At 38.9% G+C, this 19,983-nt stretch overlaps 3 protein-coding genes across 3 annotated transcripts in view; 2 read left to right on the plus strand and 1 right to left on the minus strand.

The window, feature by feature from the left end:
* The first annotated feature begins 4,309 nt into the window (after positions 1–4,309).
* On the plus strand, positions 4,310–5,266 carry LOC121933674 (olfactory receptor 11A1-like). Its single transcript, XM_042473657.1, has one exon. It carries the CDS (start codon positions 4,310–4,312, stop codon positions 5,264–5,266), a length of 957 nt encoding a protein of 318 aa, XP_042329591.1.
* A 6,293-nt stretch (positions 5,267–11,559) lies between these two features.
* On the plus strand, positions 11,560–12,495 carry LOC121933675 (olfactory receptor 4M1-like). The gene has a single exon (XM_042473658.1). It carries the CDS (start codon positions 11,560–11,562, stop codon positions 12,493–12,495), a length of 936 nt encoding a protein of 311 aa, XP_042329592.1.
* A 3,814-nt stretch (positions 12,496–16,309) lies between these two features.
* LOC121933676 overlaps positions 16,310–19,983 on the minus strand; it is a 52,031-nt gene continuing 48,357 nt past the window's right edge. Inside the window, exons 27-29 of the mRNA XM_042473659.1 lie at positions 19,318–19,541; positions 18,288–18,420; positions 16,310–16,825 (exon numbers count right to left, since the gene is read on the minus strand). Of these exons, the coding sequence (XP_042329593.1) occupies positions 16,778–16,825; positions 18,288–18,420; positions 19,318–19,541 (405 nt within the window). The 3' untranslated portion in view covers positions 16,310–16,777. The remainder of the gene's footprint in view (positions 16,826–18,287; positions 18,421–19,317; positions 19,542–19,983) is intronic.

Below are 19,983 nucleotides of genomic sequence, written 5' to 3' on the forward strand. Positions count from 1 at the left end.
GCGATGGGAGCCCCCTGGTGGGATCGCGGATGGAGCTATTAAAGGGGAATGCTTCTGTTTTAATCATGGAAGCGTTCTTGTAATTGTTTTTAAAAAGAGCCCTTTTCACGAAGAGGTTTGAGTGGAAGAAAAACCCACAATGTTCTGTGCATAAAGTCTTTTTTCTTATTTTTTGTGGAAAATGATGTAGTGTGTAAAACAATGATCAGAAATATCCAAAATCTCACCCTGTGAGAAAAATTATTGATCCTGATCATTCTTGAATGAAAAAATAATAATGATGTGTATCCATAGTCAGTTTCTTGAGCCATTCTCCTTTCAGCATTGCCTAGTATTTCTGTCAAAAACACAGCTGAAACTGGTGTGATTTTTATAGACAATTTATAAAAAAAGGCTGGCATTGGAATCCAAAATGGAATGCTTTTATCTACCTCTGTTCCATTTGGAAAATGTGCATATTACACCTATATTAATGTACTTAAACCAGTTGTGGATATTGAGTTTAAGTCACTAAAATAATCTCCTATAATCTCTCTCAAAGCCTTCCACGATACTTTACATTTTCTTTCTCCTTACATTTTCTTTCTCCAGAGCACAATCAATCACTGTTTGCTGCAGTGCCATAGAAACATATAAACAAAAGACTTATTTTTGTGCAATGACTCACATATCATTATCCACAAAGCAGCCAAATGTCCCAGATATTAGCCTTAGGTAGTATTGTGCCCCCACTTCTCTTTGTGGAAGGCAATATTAGATATACCTTCGCCTTTGTATTTGGTACATTGAGTGAGGACAGGAAGCCTTGGTCTACCTCATAACAACCCACTAAAACATTCCAGAAACTTAGTGAAAGCTTTTTTCTTCTTCATGCTCAGTTAGAGCTGTTGCACTTAGGTAGCTCAGTGGACTGACAGGCTGTGCAGACCAGCCATTAAGGCTGTCCTGGGGGCAGAGTTGGGGCATGGGGCACATATGACATATGCCCCAACTCTGCCCCCATGGTGGCATGAAACCATGCACCATAATACAGTGCCAAAGGAGCACAGAAAAGCTGTTCACCGGCAGCTATGGCAGTCTTTCCAGAGTACAAAAAGGAGCCATTTTTGTGGGTCCTTTTTGCACCACTGAAAGCGTGCACACGCACACACACACACCTCTTCTGACAAAAAACAGCAGGGATAAGTGGGAAGAAAATAAGTCCAGTTGATTGCAGTCAGCAACCTCAGCCACACCATAAGGTTCACTGGACCATTTTTCATTAAAGTGAGACATTAGAAACAGAGCTACTGGTATCTCATCCCCCTCCCCACCCCATGCTTATGGCAGTAGTTTGGTATAAGATGGACTGCATCTCCAAGTTCTAATACAATAAAAATGGGAATGAGGGATTTAAATCACACCCTAACTTGGAAAGTAAGATTGTGGAATGTGTTTCTTGACTGTTGGAAACTTGAGCATGTCCAGAAGAAGATAACAAAAGTGGTGAGAAGTCTGGAAATGAGACTGTGGAGCTGGGTATGTTTAGCCTGGAGAAAAGATGACATAATAGTCATGTTTAATTATTTGAAGGGATGTCATATTGAGGATGGAGCAAGCTTGTTTTCTGTTGCTGCAGAGACTAGGACATGGAACAATGGATTCAAACTAGAGGAAAAGAGATTTCATATAAACATTAGGAAGATGTTTCTAACAGTGACAGCTATTCAACCATAGAACATGCTGCTCAGAGAGTGATGGATTCTCCTTTAGACGTTTTTAGAGGCTGGATGGCCATCTGTTGGGTGTGCTTTGATCATGTATTCCTGCATGGCTGGGGGTTGGACTGGATGGCCCTTGTGGTCTCCTCCAGCTCTATGATTCTATGAGAAGGACAATCCTGGACTGATGAGAAACTTTATTCGGCAGAAAATTTGTATATTTCATACCAGAAACAATAATTTCTGAACAAAAACAATATTTCTGAATATCATTTTCTGTGCACTGTATTTTTTGATCAGAATAACATCTACAGCATTTTCTTTGTGCAGAAGATTCTGTTTCCTGAGCAAAAATATAGTGTGCAAATTATGTGCACTGCTTCTATCCAATTCCTTGATTCATTCAAATGTATATATCTTTTTTTCTCTGGAGTCTGATGTTGTGCGGCACTTGTGTATTTTCTATCTCATGGCACTCCTCCTTCCTCCAGTTCTTAAAGTTAGAGAATTAACAATTTCTTTTCCTGCAGGAGTTAAACTAAAAATTATCTTCCTTCTCACCTCTGACACCATGAAGTAGAGAGACATCCAAAGGGAGAACCCTTCTCAGGGGCAATAGCAAATTCAAAGATGGGGAGTAAGGGATGGATGATCACCAGGACTGTAGTAGTAGAGGAAAAGATTAATCCCCCTCACAGCTATTTTCTAAACACATTGTCCATCCTTTTTGCAGGTTTTCCATCCTTTTATTTCCGTTGAGGCTTTTTTTCCTGGTGAGATCCAGAAATCATCTCAATATATACTTTCTATAAGTGAGCTGAAGTAAATTTGCTCTGCCATTAATGCAAGCATGACAGATGAAGAATGTCTTACCCTCCAGATGTTGTTAGACATCTTACTAGCACCACCAGTAGTGAGGTATTATAAAGGTAGTCCAACAACATCTTGATGGCAACACATTAATCATCTTGATTTGATCTGATCAATACCAAATGGATTCTTTCCAGTTGATAAACATTTCAACATCAGACTCCAGAGAAAAAAAGATATATAAATTTGAATGAATCAAGGAGTTGGATAGAAGCAGTGCACATAATTTACACCCTATATATTTTGCTCAGGAAACAGAATTTTCTGCACAAAGAAGAAATCATTTGTAACCACAATCATGTTTTGTAGGTTCAATATTTTGTTTGTCACCAAAAAGAATTTGGATGCCATTAATAAATCCTTTGTTCTTAATCGCTTGCAGCAGAGGCATCCATTCTTCAAGGAGGTAAATAACAGAGCTGGAACTATATTGTCTCAAGAGACCCATTAGGTAACAATTGTTTATTTGCTTTTTGAGGAATGTCTCCTGAGCACAGATTAAAACATTGGGGCTATGAAACTGAGGAGACAACCAAGTGGTATCAGCAAAGAGTAGTCAACTGATATAAATGTGTTTTATTTATGTTTTAGAGAGAAGCTTTGCAACTTGACACAGACACACCTGGTCATATCCTTACAGGCTACCTATATTTCAGGTGAGCACCATCCATTGTTCTTTATAGTATCAGTAAGCTTTAACAGATCACATCATGTTCAAAATGTCTTTTTCTCCCACAAAAGGTATCAATTATAAATTATTGGGGAGGGAGGTAGCAGGAACCAACAGACTTGTTCGATTCCTGTTTGAAGAGGATTGACGACAATAAGACCTGGGACAGAACACTATAAGGACAGTACTTTAAACTCGAGCAACATGACCATTGGTTTATTGATAAGTAAATCTCACCTCAAACATTCACATGTATGTGCTCTTTACAGAACAATAAAGTGTGCACAATACAATATGTGTATTTTAAAACAGGAATTGTTAAAATGTGGACTAAAAAAATCACAGAAACACACTGTGTATATTATGTAAATTGTGCAAATAGATGCACATTTTTTTAAAAAAATGCATTGAAATATATGGATTTCAGTACAGGAAGAAAACCCAAAGTCTTACAGCCCAGTACAAAACAAAGATGTGTAGAAAATGCAGGTTAGATTGTCAGAAACTCAAGAAAATTGAGAAAGAATGATTTTCACGTCCCTACTGGTCACGTCAAAACTAGAAAATTCTAGTTAACCAGTCAAGACAAGAATGCCATATCTGCTCATAAGCTGAGATATAATATCACTGTTTACATAACTTGTAGTTAGATTCAAAGCCTGATTACAGCTTCCAAACAATTCAGGAATATATTATGTAATCTAGATTGCATGCTTTCTTGTCCTAGATTTTTAATAATCTGTCTTTTCGTAAACTGTCTGGCATGATGTTTGAGATACAATGTATACATAGCCCAGTGATCATTGGGTGGTTGTGTGTGTCTGCATCAGTGGAGAGAGTCCTCCAGTTCATGAATCTCATCCAGTGTACATGTGAAGGCTAGTGAGAAGGGAATCCCCATACTCTCCAGTGATGTATCTAGAGGTCTACAGGTTGCCCATTCCTGACTGAACTACCTACTGTCTTCAGTACAATTATGTCAAAAATGTTGGGGTATGTTTGTTTGAATTTGCATAAAATAAAATCGGTGCATGACTGATTGCATTTTCTTTTAAATCTAGTAAAATACATGGATGAATTAGAATGGGAAAATCAAACCACCATAACAGAATTTCTTCTTCTTGGATTTGGGGATTTCCATGAATTGCAGATTCTTCTTTTCTTTCCTTTCTTAGTCATCTACGTTTTGACCATGACTGGGAATATCCTCATCATTGTCCTAGTTTTGACTGATCAGCATCTCCACACTCCCATGTACCTATTTTTGGCAAACTTGTCTTGTTTGGAGATCTGCTATACTTCAACCATTCTGCCCAGAATGCTGGCTAGTTTCTTGACTGGGAACAGAACAGTCCCTGTTCATGGTTGCATTGTGCAGTTTTGGGTATTTGGCTCTCTAGCAGCATCAGAATGCTACCTCCTCTCAGCAATGTCCTTTGATCGCTATGTTGCAATATGCAAACCCCTGCATTACACAGCCATTATGAAGACTAAAGTATGCCTCCAGCTTGTGGCTGCATCTTGGGTTTGTGGTTTTGTAGAAAATGCCATCCTGATCTTGTTTGTGTTTGACTTGACTTTCTGTGGTCACAATGAAATAGACCACTTCTTTTGTGATTTTATCCCTATAATGCAGCTGTCCTGCACTGACACTCATAAAGCACAGCTTGCACTGACCTTCCTAGCATCCTTTTGCACATTTCCAGCATTTATTTTAACTATAGCATCATATGTTTATATTATAAATGCCATTATAAGAATTCCCTCAGTGAGGGGTAGGCAAAAAGCTTTCTCCACTTGCTCTTCTCACCTTGTTGTGGTGTCCATTTTCTATGGAACAATCATCATTGTTTATGTACTACCCAAAACAGAAATACTGAAGAACCTGAACAAAATGTTTTCTGTTTTTTACACTGTTCTTACACCATTAGTAAATCCACTTATATATAGCCTAAGAAATAAAGAGGTGAAAGAGGCGTGGAAAAGATGTGTCATGAAATGTAAGAGTAATAGAAATATAATGTGAGGCTGTCCATGTGAAACATTTGCAATAAACTTTATCACATATTCAGAATTTGCAAACATTATTCTATGTACATAAGTACTGCCATGGTTCTCATCAGGATTATATGAAAGGATGAAAAGCCATTTGGGTTGTTTCTGTCAATGTGCTACTGATTGTTTTTGTTATAATTGTCACCAGTTTTGGATAAGGGATATCCTAGGGATTCCTAGGGCAGTGAGTTCTATTTAACTCCCAGGTGAAAGGAAAGCTCAGTGTTTGATCAAAGTTTCCCTGCCCTATTATATAAGAAACCAGAGGCCAGACACCAAGGAGCAGGGTTAGAAAGAATATTGTAAAGTAAAAAATAAATAAAAAAAGAGCAAAAACAATTCACAATTAGAGATTAATTCCATGCAAAGTTCACACATGGTTTTGCACAGAAAACAGCCTTTTCTGAATAGAAAACCATTTTTTTGTTCATGAAATTCCACACATAATTCGCACATGGTGATCTGCACAGTAAACCGAAATTTCTGCACAGGATATAATATTTCTGTGCCGAAAAGACATTTTACTTTAATGGATTTGCTGTTCATTGTGCAAAATAACCACATATGAATTTTACCCAGACTAAGTCCTGAAATGCAAATAGACCTATGGTTTTCAAAGTCATTGTTTTCTTGCAGTGGGGAGAAAATTGCTAGAAGCACTTATTGCTTCCTTTAAGAAGAAAATTAGTGACAAATTACATTACTACCAAGGAGGTCTTTCTTCTCTATCTGCCTGGTATCATATATTATGTTGTGTAGAAGCTGAGATTGTTTGGCGTTAGTGTTTGCAGATGGGGAGGGAGGGAGCTATTGGGGTTCTCTAATGACAATTGTGTATATAGAAGAGTGATTTTGGTGGTCATCCTAAAGCCCTTAATCTCTCTGGTTCAAGGGAGCCAAGCAGATGCATGGCTGCATGATGCACAAAATAATGTTTGGCACTACCAAATGAAAATGATCAAAAAGCTCTGCCAGTCAGGCTACAGTGGTAATGCAAGAGTCCTGTTATTGTTTCCTATTTAAAAAACTGCAAAAAACAAAACAAAACCCTATTCTGTCAACACTGAAGATACATTGGCACTATCCCTGAGTTGTGATGCCACTGTAGATCAAACCAGGATTTATAAAACTGTGTAATGGTGGAAGTCATTACAAAAATTGGTGAGCAAAAGCAGGACTTTCTAGGTGACAGTGAATCTTGCAGTCACTGTGTAAATGGAGTGCTGGATCAAGCTGATAATACCTGAAGCAACACAGTTGGATCTAATGCAGTGGTTCTCAATCTTTGTTGGGCCTCGACCCCATTGCAGGCAAAAGTCCAGCCCATGGCCTCCCTGATTGGTTGGGAGGCTAAGAATGGGCGGGACTTTCTGCCGTCTACAAGCCCCAGCTGCCTTTGCAACTGGAAGTCCCACCCCTTCCTAGATTCCAAACCAATCAGGGAGGCCACAGGAGAAGAAGGGGCGGGATGTCCGGCTGCAAAGGCTGCTGGGGCTTACAGCCCCGGCCCTGTCCCCTTCTACCCACAGGTGCCTGGCACCAGCGGGGAGAAGTAGAGGAGGCAGCCCCAGCTCCTTCTCCTCATGGGTACCTTCGGCAGCACTCGCCGGGAGAAGGGGAAGAGGAGGAGACGGCCCCAGCCCTGGCCCCTTCTCCTTGCGAGTGCCTTCGGCGGCATCCACGGGCAGAAGGGAAGGAGGAGGAGGTGGCCCCAGCCCCGGCCCCGGCCCCTTCTCCTCGTGGGTGCCGGTGCCAGCGCTGCCACCCTCAAGGAAAAGGGGAGATGGGGGAGGCAGGGAGAATCCCAACCTGGCGACCCCCGAGAAAGGGTCGAGCGACCCCCAGGTTGGGAACCCCTGATCTAATGCAATGAGACATATTTTCATGAATCTATCCTCCTTGGTCACAGATAGAACAGTCTGATAGTTGGTCCCAGTAATGAATAGTTGATATAAGGTTGCGATGACTGAAAGGCAATAGTAGTAACTTTAATTATTTTTTGTCATCTCTTTGTTTTAAGAAATAACCTTGTTCCTGCTTTGAGTCCCTATTGTCAATGGCATATTTTATTTTTATACTAGACAAAATGTGCCCAGCTAAAAATTAGAGTAATGCCTGGAAGAACTGTGGGGTGACTTATATGTATATGCCTCACTCTTCCTATCATTCCAGGGTCCCCCATTGTAGGTGGACATACACTTAGGCAGGCAGGATTTCCAGATCTTGGATCATGCCAGGCCTCTACAACTATATTCAATAAAACTGTGCACCTTCTCCCTCAAAAAAATAAAATAAAAAAAAAATAAAAATAAAAAAAAGGTATATGTATGTGAGTGTGTATATTTTACCCTGGCCTCCACCCTGCTCACCATTCACTGCTAGGGGCAGAAATTAATTATTTCAATGAGGCGAAGCTCATCTCCAAAGTCATAGCAAATGGGCCACACAGCCTTCACATGGTATCCTTGTGTTTAGTGTGGCAATTCAAAAAAGGTCAACCTATAAATATATCACCATATATCCAGACTTCCACATGATCAGGAACTGCCTTTCTCTATGTACATAATGTGTACATATGTACATAATGTACATTAATAAGCCTCTCTTTCTCACATTACTGCCTCAAATATGTGGATTTCACAAGCAAGGCCAATGAGTGTCACATTATCATGAATGCTACCAGGGAATACTGGAAAGTATAATATTTTGATACAGTTTATATATATTACCCCTCCTCTCACACACATATACATTCCAGTAGGCCACTAGGCTACCTTAACTGGATGGAGTTTTTGCTGATAACAAGGGATGCTATGATTTTTCTCTCGGTGTGTGCCCCATGCACTGAAGGTAGTCAAACAGGAGAAAAAAACCCAAAAAAAATGGTATACTATATATCACTAAGTATGAATGATAATAAATAAAGAGATGCTACAAAAATTCTTAACCAATATAAATATAATTGAACAATTGTAACATAATGAACAATTATAACAAATGAACATAAAATGATGATATAATTGATATTGGAGATTAACAAATGTAAATAAAGAGTTCAACCAGAAAACACCTCGCAAGGATGTTTTGAGCTCTAGGGAGTCCATTCCACCTGTGAGTTCAGCACAGTTCTGCTAAGGGATCCTCCCTGTTATGTTGCAAGAGCAGTTGTTTGGAAGACATCCTTCGATAATATATTGTGGTTCCTTGGCACTTCTTTAAAATTGAAGCCTGAGATGAAGGTAGGGAGAAATAAATGTAGGTGGCGATATTCCTATAGAGACATATGTATTATTTGTTTGTTACCTAGATGTCTTGAATACCTGATTAATAATGGGATGAAACATTGATAGTTTAAAAATCTAAAGGGCAAGACTCTGTGTGTCTCAATTTCACAGAGGATAAGCATTGCCTGAGCTCTCAGCTTACCTATGAGTGAACACAGATTCATGAACTCAAGCAACTGTGAGCAAAGGAAGCTTGTTCAGAGAAATTAGCTTTCCATACTGTTCTTCAATTGTCATTGCACAGGAAATACTTTCCTGACACAGGAGCTGCTCACTACTGAATTTAAGCAATATAGGCTTTCCATCTCAGTTATTCTGTCTCTCTGTTTCTTGCTCAAGTAAAGACATAGTCTGCCTAGTCTCCAGACTCTAGGTGTTTCCACTGAAGTCAGAGTTGTGTTCTCTACCAGACAACAAAGTGAAGACAAAGTGAGTATTTGTTTGATCATTGATAACTTTTTAGATTGTAAGCCTGAGGTCAGGGAACAATCTAATTAAAAATTTTTTCATGTACAGCGCTGTGTAAATTTACAGTGCTATATAAATAAAGCTTAATACTACTACTACTACTACTAATAATAATAACTGTAGCACTATGTTAGCAGAGCAGTGCTATTTGTAGAACAGTGAGACAAATTCAAACACATATGGAGAATTGTAATATATTTGCTATTATCAAACACTCAAATGAGGGAGCTGATAGAAGCAGACTTCCATGCCTCTTAATAATAATAATAATAATAATAATAATAATAATAATAATAATTTGTTCTATTTATATACTGCTATTCCAAAGATCATAGCGGTGAACAGCAAGTAAGCTAATTAGCAAGTAAGCTAATTAGCAAGTAAGCTAATTTGCCCCCAAGAGTCTGGGTACTCATTTTAGCGACCTCGGAAGGATGCAAGCCTGAGTCGAGCTTGGGCCCTTTTGCTGGTCTTGAACTCGCAACCTTGTGGTTTTGAGTGAATGGCTGCAGTACAGGCATTTAACCACTGCGCCACCAGGGCTCACCTTCTTCGTCTTCCCCTTCGCAATTGTATCAGATTTCTAAACTGCTAGACAGTTTTGGAGGAAGGAGCTCACAAATGGGACAGACAGTGCAACAAATTGAAAATTGACTAGACGCTCCTTAAGGAAATGATGAGCTTTGACTCACAAAAGGCAGATTCTGGATCAAGCTCCATGTAACCAGGCAGATTAGCTTTCCCTCTTTTACTCCTTCCTTGATCCTTTCTTTAAGTTTTTGTGAGAGTAGAAAGAAAACACAAGTTTTCCTACCAGTACAACTACCTACAAATAGGCTCCTACCCACCCAGTGAGACACTGTAAACAAATATTTGCTTTAGCAATTTAAAACTGTGAATGCTTAAGAATGGGAGCACTTATTTTATTTGTTCACTTTGAAAAGGATTTACTGTGGTGAAGCATATGATTGTTGAGGTATTATGAAGTAGAAAAAGATGTTTTGCTCTGTACAAATATGTGCAAACTTTGCATGCAATGTCTCCAATTCCTGTGCATTTTATTAACAGGTAAAAGCTTTTTCAGTATAGAAAATAATATTCCTTCTTAAAAATATCTGATGCAGAATAATATTCCTTCTTAGAAATATTTCTCCATCCAAAAATGTCCCCAGAGGGGACTTTTAGAAGTAACTCCCTTTGGCTTAGGGCAGCTATATCCTATCTTTGTTCCTCATTGCATCACTTCATTTGATGGTCACACTAACAGTTCTTAATAGTAAGGATAAAGACTGAAAACACAGAGTTATGGTGAAATTACACTTACAGATGATGAGAAAAAGTGTTTGAGGGTGCAATGTGAATGGGGCAGAGATGGGGTTATATACCGCATTCTCCATTAATCTCTATTAGTTGCTTTCTCTGTTCCAGTAATCTATTTTATTTATTTATTTATTGAATTTATATCCTGCCTTTCTTCCAACATGGAAAGCATATCCACCCTTCTATCACAGCTGACGCACCCAGAACAGGATGTCATTTTGTGTAAAACTTAAGGGAAAGTTGACATAGAAATATGGGCTAAATTTTATGAAAATAAAATGATTTCTGTGGGTTTGAATTTTGATTCTCTCCTTTTACTAACTGAAAAGGAGTGTCTTGGATTTATTAGGGTCTGCCTTGCAGAGAGAGAACTTCAACTGACTTATCCAACTCCTCCTAGAGTGTGTTCTCCAGCAATGCTCAGTATCCTCCCCTTGTGGGGCAGGATTCCAGATTATTTTCAAATCCTTTAACTGCTGGTGCTGAGGAAGGCCTTTTTGTTTGCAAGAATGAATATACACCTCTCAAATGTGACCAGGGGCAGATATTTGCAGACCCCATTTTTGAATCGTGTATGTCACTGTGATCAAGCTCCAGATGTTCTCCATCATATTGTGCTACTTTGTCCATTGTATATAATTCCGAAGGAACATTGTTAAGAAGGTTATTGGAAATGAATATCTGGTTGGATGGGTTATCAGTGGAATACTTATTGGAAGATCGGAACCCACATATTACCAGGCTAATGGCCAGTTTTCTGGTGGAGGCAACAAGATTATGGCTTAAATTTTAATGACCCTGAAGTTTTATTGTAAATGTGCAGTGCGCCTGCATCATATGCGGGTGTGCTTTACGTGGCTTTCAGCGTATGCTGTGGGGAGAAGGGGCAGCGCATCCAATAGGGAACAATGGGGCATGCACCCATGGTGTGTGTGCACTGCTGCGCCACCGTGCCACTGCGTGTACAAGCCCCATTAATTTAAATGGGCCTCAAGTACAGGTGGAATTCACTTTACATGGGGAGTCCAAAATGGATCCTCCGCGTAAAGAAAGGGCGCACTGTATGTTGTTGTAATATGCCTAATAATGGTTGATTGACTGACTGACATAGAAATATAATGCATATTATTGATTCTCTGATAACTCCCTTTAAAGAAAACCTCTTTGTTTCAACAGAGTATATTACATAAACATGGAGAAGAAGAACATTTCTGAGGTGTCTGAATTTGTTCTGCTAGGACTATCTCAGGTTAAGGAAGTAGAACTTGTGCTCTTTTTTTCCTTTGTTTTCTTCTATTCATTGATCTTACCTGGAAACATCCTTATTATTGTTACTATCTGGATGGATCACCACTTGGAATCCCCAATGTATTTCTTCTTAGCCAACCTAGCCTTCCTTGACATTTGCTACTGTTCTGTCATCCCACCAAAGATGCTAGCTGATTTTTTATGTCAACACAAAACAATTTCCTATGGTGGGTGCATGTGCCAGCTCTTTTTCTTGCATTTCTTGGGAACAGCTGAGATGTTTCTTCTAATGGCCATGGCCTATGACAGGTATATGGCCATCTGTAGACCTCTACAATACCTACATTTTGTGAGCAGACATGTATGCTGTATCCTTGTGGGGGCTTCATGGACTGGGGGGTTTATTCATGCTATTATTCTTGTCATTTTAACCCATCAACTCCCCTTCTGTGGTCCCAATGCCCTGGATAATTTCTTTTGTGATGTCCATCAAGTTATCAGACTAGCTTGCGCTGATACCTATAGAGTGGAAGTCCTTACGTTTATCAACAATGGTCTTGTTATATTGACCTCCTTCATACTCTTACTAGTCTCGTATGCAATCCTTTTGCTCAGACTAAAAACCAGTGCTACACAAAGTAAGAGCAAAGCTTCATCCACCTGTGTCACCCACATTATCATTATCTTTGTGATGTTCACCCCAGCAACCTATCTCTACACACGACCTTCTGAGCCCTTACCCATGGACAAGGTGGTGGCTGTGTTCCTTACTATGATCTTTCCATTATTAAACCCGGTGATCTACACAATGAGAAACAAAGAAATAAAGAGCTCTATGAAGAAGTTAATCAAAAGGCACATATTCTTGGCTACCCCTTAAAAATAAAAGAAACTTAGTAGTTGTAAAATAGAGCTCAGATTCAATTGTTTCTTTATCCCGGAAATCCTAAAGTGTACTTCTAGAATCCACCCTGAGCTTGGAAGCTCAAGATTCCAGCAGTGGCCAGAAGTGCATTTGCACTGTGACTCATGCCTTACTCAAACCTGCTTTGATTATTGCAATGTCAGGTTGTCTTTGAAAAGTGTTCAGAAAATTCACCTCCAGCCAAATTGTTAACTAGGGCTGGCTATAGGGAGCACACAATTCCTTTGTTTCAACAGCTCCATTTCCAATTCAAAATGGTAGTTATGAGCTAAACTGCCCTATATGGCTCAGGTCCAAATTGTCACAAGGATCATATTCTCTAATATGAACATGTCCATGTTTTGAAAGCATATGAGGAGGTCTTTCTCCTTGTCCTACCACTCTCACAGGTATATCTGAAGGGAACACAGGAGAAGACCTCCTCAGGGCCTGATCCCAGGATGTAGAACTCCTTACCTAGAGTGGTCTCATGGGCACCCTCCTTACTGTACTTTTTCAGCAGGCCTATGAAATCCAGTTGCTTAGAGGGAAAAGTCCTTTTAGAATGTGCTATACTGTTTATTTGTTGCTTTCTTTTTCATGGTCATGCTTTTAACTGCTCTGGATTCTACAGTTAATTTAATTATTTTTTAAAAAGTATTATATGAATTTCTAGCTCTATATGGTTTGATCTTTATAAGCGGCCTTGAATTCTGGTCTGGGGAAAGATAGTAATAGTAATAGTGATAGTAACAATAGTCTGAATGCACATAGATTAGCTCCTTAACACAGTTTGCCCTAATTTTATGTCCAGTGCAGTGTCTGAAATTGATTTAATTTACACACATGACAACAAATAAAAGTAACACATTTTGTAGTTCTAAATAGTTTGGCAGATGGAATGAATTCCAAAAAGATGGATGACGCTTTACTTTAAGGCAAAGACATTAATGTAATAGCCATCCATCTTTCCTTAGGTTTTTATAAGAAAGACTTTAGAGATAATGGCTACTAATCATTACAGTGACTGTTGGGGCCTATTCTATGAGTACTTAAGGTAAGACAAGCTACTGGTGCTAGGCAATGAATTTGGAGCAGCAGCACCACTGGCTGTTCCCATCTTTTTTAGGCCAGTGCCACAGGGGCATCAGTGTTCTTGCTAGCCCCAAATGTTTGTCTCATCTAGTCCTTTTTACTGATTGAAAATAGGGATTTCAAGGAGCTAGTTCCAATTGGACACATAACAAGCACACAATGTCAATGTTCTCTTCTCTGTGCTATAATCTCATTCAAAAACCTCCTTCTTGGTGCCATCTGTCTGTTAAAAATTTCTACCCAAGAGTGAGCAACCTGGCAAACAACGAGTGTCCTTGAATTTTGTCACTAACAGGTGTTTCTGTGCAAGTGATTACATTTGTATAACCCAGCAACATAGATATTGGTACATCAAGTTAACATAATGTAAATAAAGAAGAGCCTGCTCCATATTATCCTATAACTTTTTAACAAACTTTCTCAATCTCATTTATACAGAGGTCAATAGAATCAATGTACACAGCCCAGTGTTTAAAGAAGTTTATAACCTTAGTTTCTGAGCTATTAAGTCAATATTTAATCTTTTGCAACAAGGTCTAAAACTGAGCTCTGCTAAAGGCTAGGATTTCCCCACAAATACATGCACATCAGAACAAAGACCTGAGGGGGGGGGGAATAATCTAATTTATTGTATTTTGGAATTGTTGCTGTTTACTCAGAGCACCATTTTTAATCATACTAAAATGAGATGCAGACCAAAACAGGCTTTATTACTGGGAGGGGGAAATCCCAAAAGCTTTCTTAGCTCCAAAACACACTGCAGAAATAATCCAGTTTGAGGCCACTAACTGCCTTGGCTCAGTGCTAGGGATTCCTGAGATCTGCAATTTGATACCAGAGCTCTCTGACAGAGAAGATTAAATGTCTCACAAAACTACAGTTCCCTGAATTCCCTAGCATTGATCCAGGGCAATTAAAGTGGTCATAAACTGAATGATTTCTGCAGTGTGTTTTGGATCTGAGATGCACCACGGGGCTTTATAGCTGACTGTAGGCAAAAAACCTTCCATAACATTTTTGCAACTTAATTTCAATCCACTCAACATTTCCACAATAGTTTAATAACATTTTGGCTACAGAGACATTGATTTTCTAGCATGACCTACCTTTTCCCACCCCAGATTACCAGGTAACCACAAGGTATATGATATATTAAAGTCAGAGTTTTGTTGGTGACATACACAGATGTCATCTGGAGGTTACACATGCATAGGTTTTTAAAAATTCATTACACAAAGAGATATCTAGTTCCACCTTATGCGATGCCTCTCCTTCCCATGCAAGCCTGCTTCAAAAAGCATCCACACACTTCATCAGGCATTTAGTGGTTGTGGGAGGGGGAAGCCATTTGCAACTAGGGGAGGGAACATGATGGCCAGATGACATTAGACTGTGGCTGGAATCTTGCTGGAGATCCAGGAAGGCAACAGCTGCTGTTTTGTCCCAGCTACAAAAATCTAACAGGAGAATGTTTAGATGACCCAATTGCATAGTGTTAAAACTCTGGCTTACCTTTCCTGAATTAAGTGCTAATTTGGGAGGCAGCCCGGTCCTATCATACAGAAACTGCCACTGAATCTCTACTCAGGTCCATCGCGGATGCAGCCTGGGTCCTGTAAGCCACTTTGGTGTTTAGAAGTTGGAATGATCTCTAAAAATGGCTGTTGACCCAGGCTGCATCTCGGATGGACCTGGGTGGCAATTTAGCAGTGATTTCTGTGTGATAGGACTTGGCTCCCTCCTGAATTAGCACTGAATTCAGGAAGGGTAAGATAGGGTGTTAACCCCATGAGATAGGGTTGAATGTGTGATTTTGAATCTCAGCTTGAATTAAAGCATCATGATTACCTTACCCCGGTTGAATCTCTGCCACAGAAGAAACAGGAAAAGGAAGCTGATCACTTCCAGGACCAATCAGGAAGAGCAGCCTTTTTAAAAAGTCTCCCTCAGAAATCCTATTTGTTTTCTTACTAGTGTCTAGTTAGTCTTGTATTATGTTAGTTTAAATTTTGATGGTGAAGACTAAAAATAAAATCTTGGTAGTAAAGGAAGCATTGGGAGAAAGTTAGCATTGCTTTATATAAACATCCTATCCACAGTCACCACCCTGGTTAGTATCAAAGGACAAAATCACTCTATTCACTTCATCTTTGACTAGGGGGAGAACAGGTAAGCAGGATGATTTTATAGCTGCTCTCAAATAGCAATTGTGGAGGACCAGCGCCATCCAGTTCAAATCAAACTGAAAATAAAGTGTATATGTAGAGTAGATACATGCTTCACAAGGCAGGTTTACTTGAACCTAAGGATGGATAGTTTCCCCTATATTCTGTTTGTAAAAATCTCACTTTCATTCTGTTAGCATGGAGAAGACCATACTGAACCCACCTTTCTGATGAGATTGAGGAGCCTGCCAGAAAAAAGGGAAGAGGTGCAAAAATAGGTTGCTGAGCTGCTGAGATCTGCAAAAAGAAAATGTAGGGGTACTGTTCTCCAGGCACCATGTGCCAAATCCTCTATCCTGGCCTGTTATGTTCCTTACCTGAGCAGGGAGGGAGAATTGGATAGAAAATATACATTCATGGGGCAAATAACCCCCAAATATTGCTTGTCTTCTGGCTGGTTACGAATTGCTCCAGACCAGTGTTCTCATTATGGAAATGAGAAAGAAATGTATATATAAAGGAGAAATGCATACAGAAAAATGTTGAAAATTTAATGTGGACATCAATGGAAATATACAAACATACTTGCACAAACTAACATGTAGCATCTTTAAGACTAAATTTATTTCAACATGAGATGACCCTGGAACCTGGGTAAGAATGGAGCTTGTGTAAGAATGGAAAAATTAAGAACAGACCAGTTTGTCCATCTTTAAGGCAAACAAGGACATACAGCACATAGGTTTTAGCTCTAATAAACTGAATTGTTCTATTCTGAGAGCAGTGTGTTTTGTTTAAAGACTTTAATCTTAATCTGGATGCAGATGCTTATCATATCATTATGTCTGACTATTAATAGAATGTTGTTGTTGTTGTTACTGTCACTGTTTCATCCCTTCAAGCTGACTCCAACTTACGGTGACCCTTTTATAGGGTGTTCTTGGCAAGATTGACATTGCAGTCTTTTAAAACAAACAATATCTCCACATGAGCTCCCTTTAATTCTCTCCAAGACTGGCTCTAGTCCTCTCAATTAGGTTTGGACCCTGAAATAAACAAAACAAAACACATACTCTGAGAAAATATTAGGCAATGATTTCCCAACTGATCTCCATCCATGTATGCTTTAGTCATGTTAATTCTAGGAGGCCCGTTTTTGTACCCTATCAAAATGTAACACACTTTATCCCTTGCCTCACTCTAATTTTTGAACAAAGAAAGAAAAGGAAAAAATGGAATTCTACATTTCTAGAACATTCTATTCAATTAACACTGCCTTTCCACAGCTACAATCCTGAGTAGGCCAAAAAGAGATCTCATATTTTCCATCTATGTCTATACAGATATACAGAAGTCAGTTTCTCTCTCAAAATAGTTGCACACTCAGTGTAGCATCTACTACAAGCGCCCATATGAAAAGAAACATGTGAAGACAGGAACTGGAGCCAGGTGCAGAAACACCATGTTGAGATAAGAAGGTCATTCAGTGGGTGGGTACTTGGTCTTCTTTTCAATCCTTGATGTTTTCCAATATGCCAGTACAGAACACAAGGACTGCTTTTGTTCTGATCTGGGTGAGGATTTAGTGTAACATTGTTAATGAATCACAGATTCATGGAGTTGGATGTGACCTCATAGGCCACTTAGTCTAAAACCCAACTCACTTGGAGGAAATGCAGCTGCAGTATTCTCAGCATGTAGACTAGATACCAGGAAAAAGAAGCCCCCTCTAGATATTTAGTTCCACTGCCAAACTGCTCTTTTTTTTTTAAAAAAAAAATCCTTCAAGTTTTCCATGAAAATCTATCTTCCTGTTCCTTTTAACAGTTAGACCTGACCTACCCTTTGAAATAAACATATACACTCCTGTCTGTGACATCCCTTTAGATATTTAAAGAGTGCAGTCATGTCAACTCTCAATCTTCCCTACACCAGGCTGAACATACTAAACTCCCTCAGCCTTTCTTCATATGATGTGTTTCCCAGTTTTATTTCCATTGGTGCTGCAGATCTTCACAACTCCCCCCCCCCACAACTGGAACTTGCTTATGATTTATGTAGCCCATTTCAGCACACACATACATGCTACCAGATATGGTGCTTATACACTCCTCAATGCAATAGCATTACATGGTCTAAATAACTAGGTTATTACAGTAAGCCTACCATTTGTGGGTTGGCACTCCCAATATTTTTGCAGCCCTACTATTGAGTGCAGACCTAAATATATATATTCAAAGGTAAATTCCATTTAGATCTGTATGACTTACTTGTCCAGGTGTATTCTCTCTCTCTCTCTCTCTCTCTCTCTCTCTCTCTCTCTCTCTCATACAAACACACACACAGATACATAGACATCAACAGCACACAGAGTCAAGTCACCCTAAACTCTGTCACTATGGCTGATGTCAGAGGCCTATAGTCACATCCAAAGCATGTTTTTACAGACTTCAGACAGTCAATTCATGGGGAAATGACAGTATGTACTTATCCTTCATGAAAGTATACCTCTGCTGTAAAGCATTCCTCATGGTTGTCAGCTTCACAGCATTTCATCCCCATGTCTGAGAAATCTTTGACCAAAGCTGCAAGTTGGTCATCTGTGATGGTGGGTTTGAGTTTAACTAAGTTGACAAGCAGCCTGCAATAAGAACAACAATTAAGCCATAGGATAAACCATTAGGCAGCTTTCCCATTCCATTGAAGCCAAAGAACACAGTATTCTTATTGAAGGAAGCTGGAGAAGTTTAATGAAAGAAAATGTATATTTTTAGTATATGGGAATTACAAACCCAGCCATCAGATTTTATATGATCTTCTCTCATCATTGAACAGCATGTTGCAAAGCCAAGGAAATAAGGAATATATAAAGCAGGTTCCCAGAAAAGAAGGAGGCAAGAGGAACATAGCAAACAACAGATGCTCCTATGAAAGGGAGCTGAACAGTAAGATTAGGAATGAAAAAGAAAGAGATAAATAAGAATGAGAAAGAAATTAATTGGAATTGCATTTCCATTGAGTAATACAATACAAATTTTGCATCTCTGAAAATTATCAAGGGAATTGATCTTGTTTCAGAAGTTCTTAAATTTGTGAGCCTTGTGATTGATTCTAGGGAGAGAAAAAAATCAACAAAAATGTGCCTCTATTTTTAAAAAGTACATAACCAAAATATATACATTTGAAACATGCATACAAACATGCTACACTCAATAAGGAATATGGGCAAAGCTGCAGAGATAAGAAAAAGTGCTAGGAAAATCATGAACAGCTGGGAGAAAGTGCACCAAAATATACATAAATTTATATTTGGAAGAAAAAAGAATAATGCTGGAAAGAAATTCAAAAATATAGTTAGAATAAGGCTGATGATTTTTCACATCTATCCTTGAGGTGGGGAGAGAATTAAGGCATCAGATATTACATATAGCATACACATTTGTGGTTGTGATCAGCAGAACTGAGGTGTTCACATGCTGATTAACAAAAATAACCAGTCAAATCATGGATCAATTGTTAGACAAATCTTACTTCTTACCTTTGTTTCTTTTTTTGCTGATCTTCTGGTTTGGCTAAGCAGATATCTCGACCAAAGGCCAACAATTCAGCATCAAATGGGGGAGGAACATATTCTTCAGCTACTCCTAAGCCACCAAAGCACTCTTGACGGCTAATGTAGGAGTCCTCACAGCATTGGCCAAGCTGTTTGTTGATGGGATGTTCTTCATGTCGCTGACATATATCTCCTATCACAAGATCTGCCTGAAAAGAAAGAGAAAATGAGCTAATTTATGAAATGCAAAATGATGAAAGAGCTCCATGGGTAACATGCATCAGTGGTTTCAATCATATCCATGTAGATCAAGAACAATTTCAAGTCATGGTTATTACTTGATGCTAAATCAGTGTTGCCACAATATTGTAACACATGTTTAATTGATTTCAGTCTTATAAAATTAGAACATGCAGAATAAAGTAAAAATGAATCTAAAATCAAAATAAATATAGTGGAAATCTTACAGAACAGTCCAGGCCAACGAAAAATCCAGGCTAATACCAACATACAAATTTCATGACTTCAGGTGAGCAACAACCAATCCAGAAATTATTGTTTAGTCTTTCCTGGATGGTGTAAGACTTCTACTGGCTAAAGAATTCCATGCACAGTTTGTTGGTTGACATGCAGTCCAGACTACAACTGCTT

This window comes from Sceloporus undulatus, chromosome 6, assembly GCF_019175285.1.
Source record: "Sceloporus undulatus isolate JIND9_A2432 ecotype Alabama chromosome 6, SceUnd_v1.1, whole genome shotgun sequence".
Taxonomy (NCBI): domain Eukaryota; kingdom Metazoa; phylum Chordata; class Lepidosauria; order Squamata; family Phrynosomatidae; genus Sceloporus; species Sceloporus undulatus.

Excerpts from the sequence above, each read along its gene's own strand:
- LOC121933675 (XM_042473658.1), top strand. The coding sequence starts at position 11,560 with ATGGAGAAGAAGAACATTTCTGAGGTGTCTGAATTTGTTCTGCTAGGA.
- LOC121933674 (XM_042473657.1), top strand. The coding sequence starts at position 4,310 with ATGGATGAATTAGAATGGGAAAATCAAACCACCATAACAGAATTTCTT.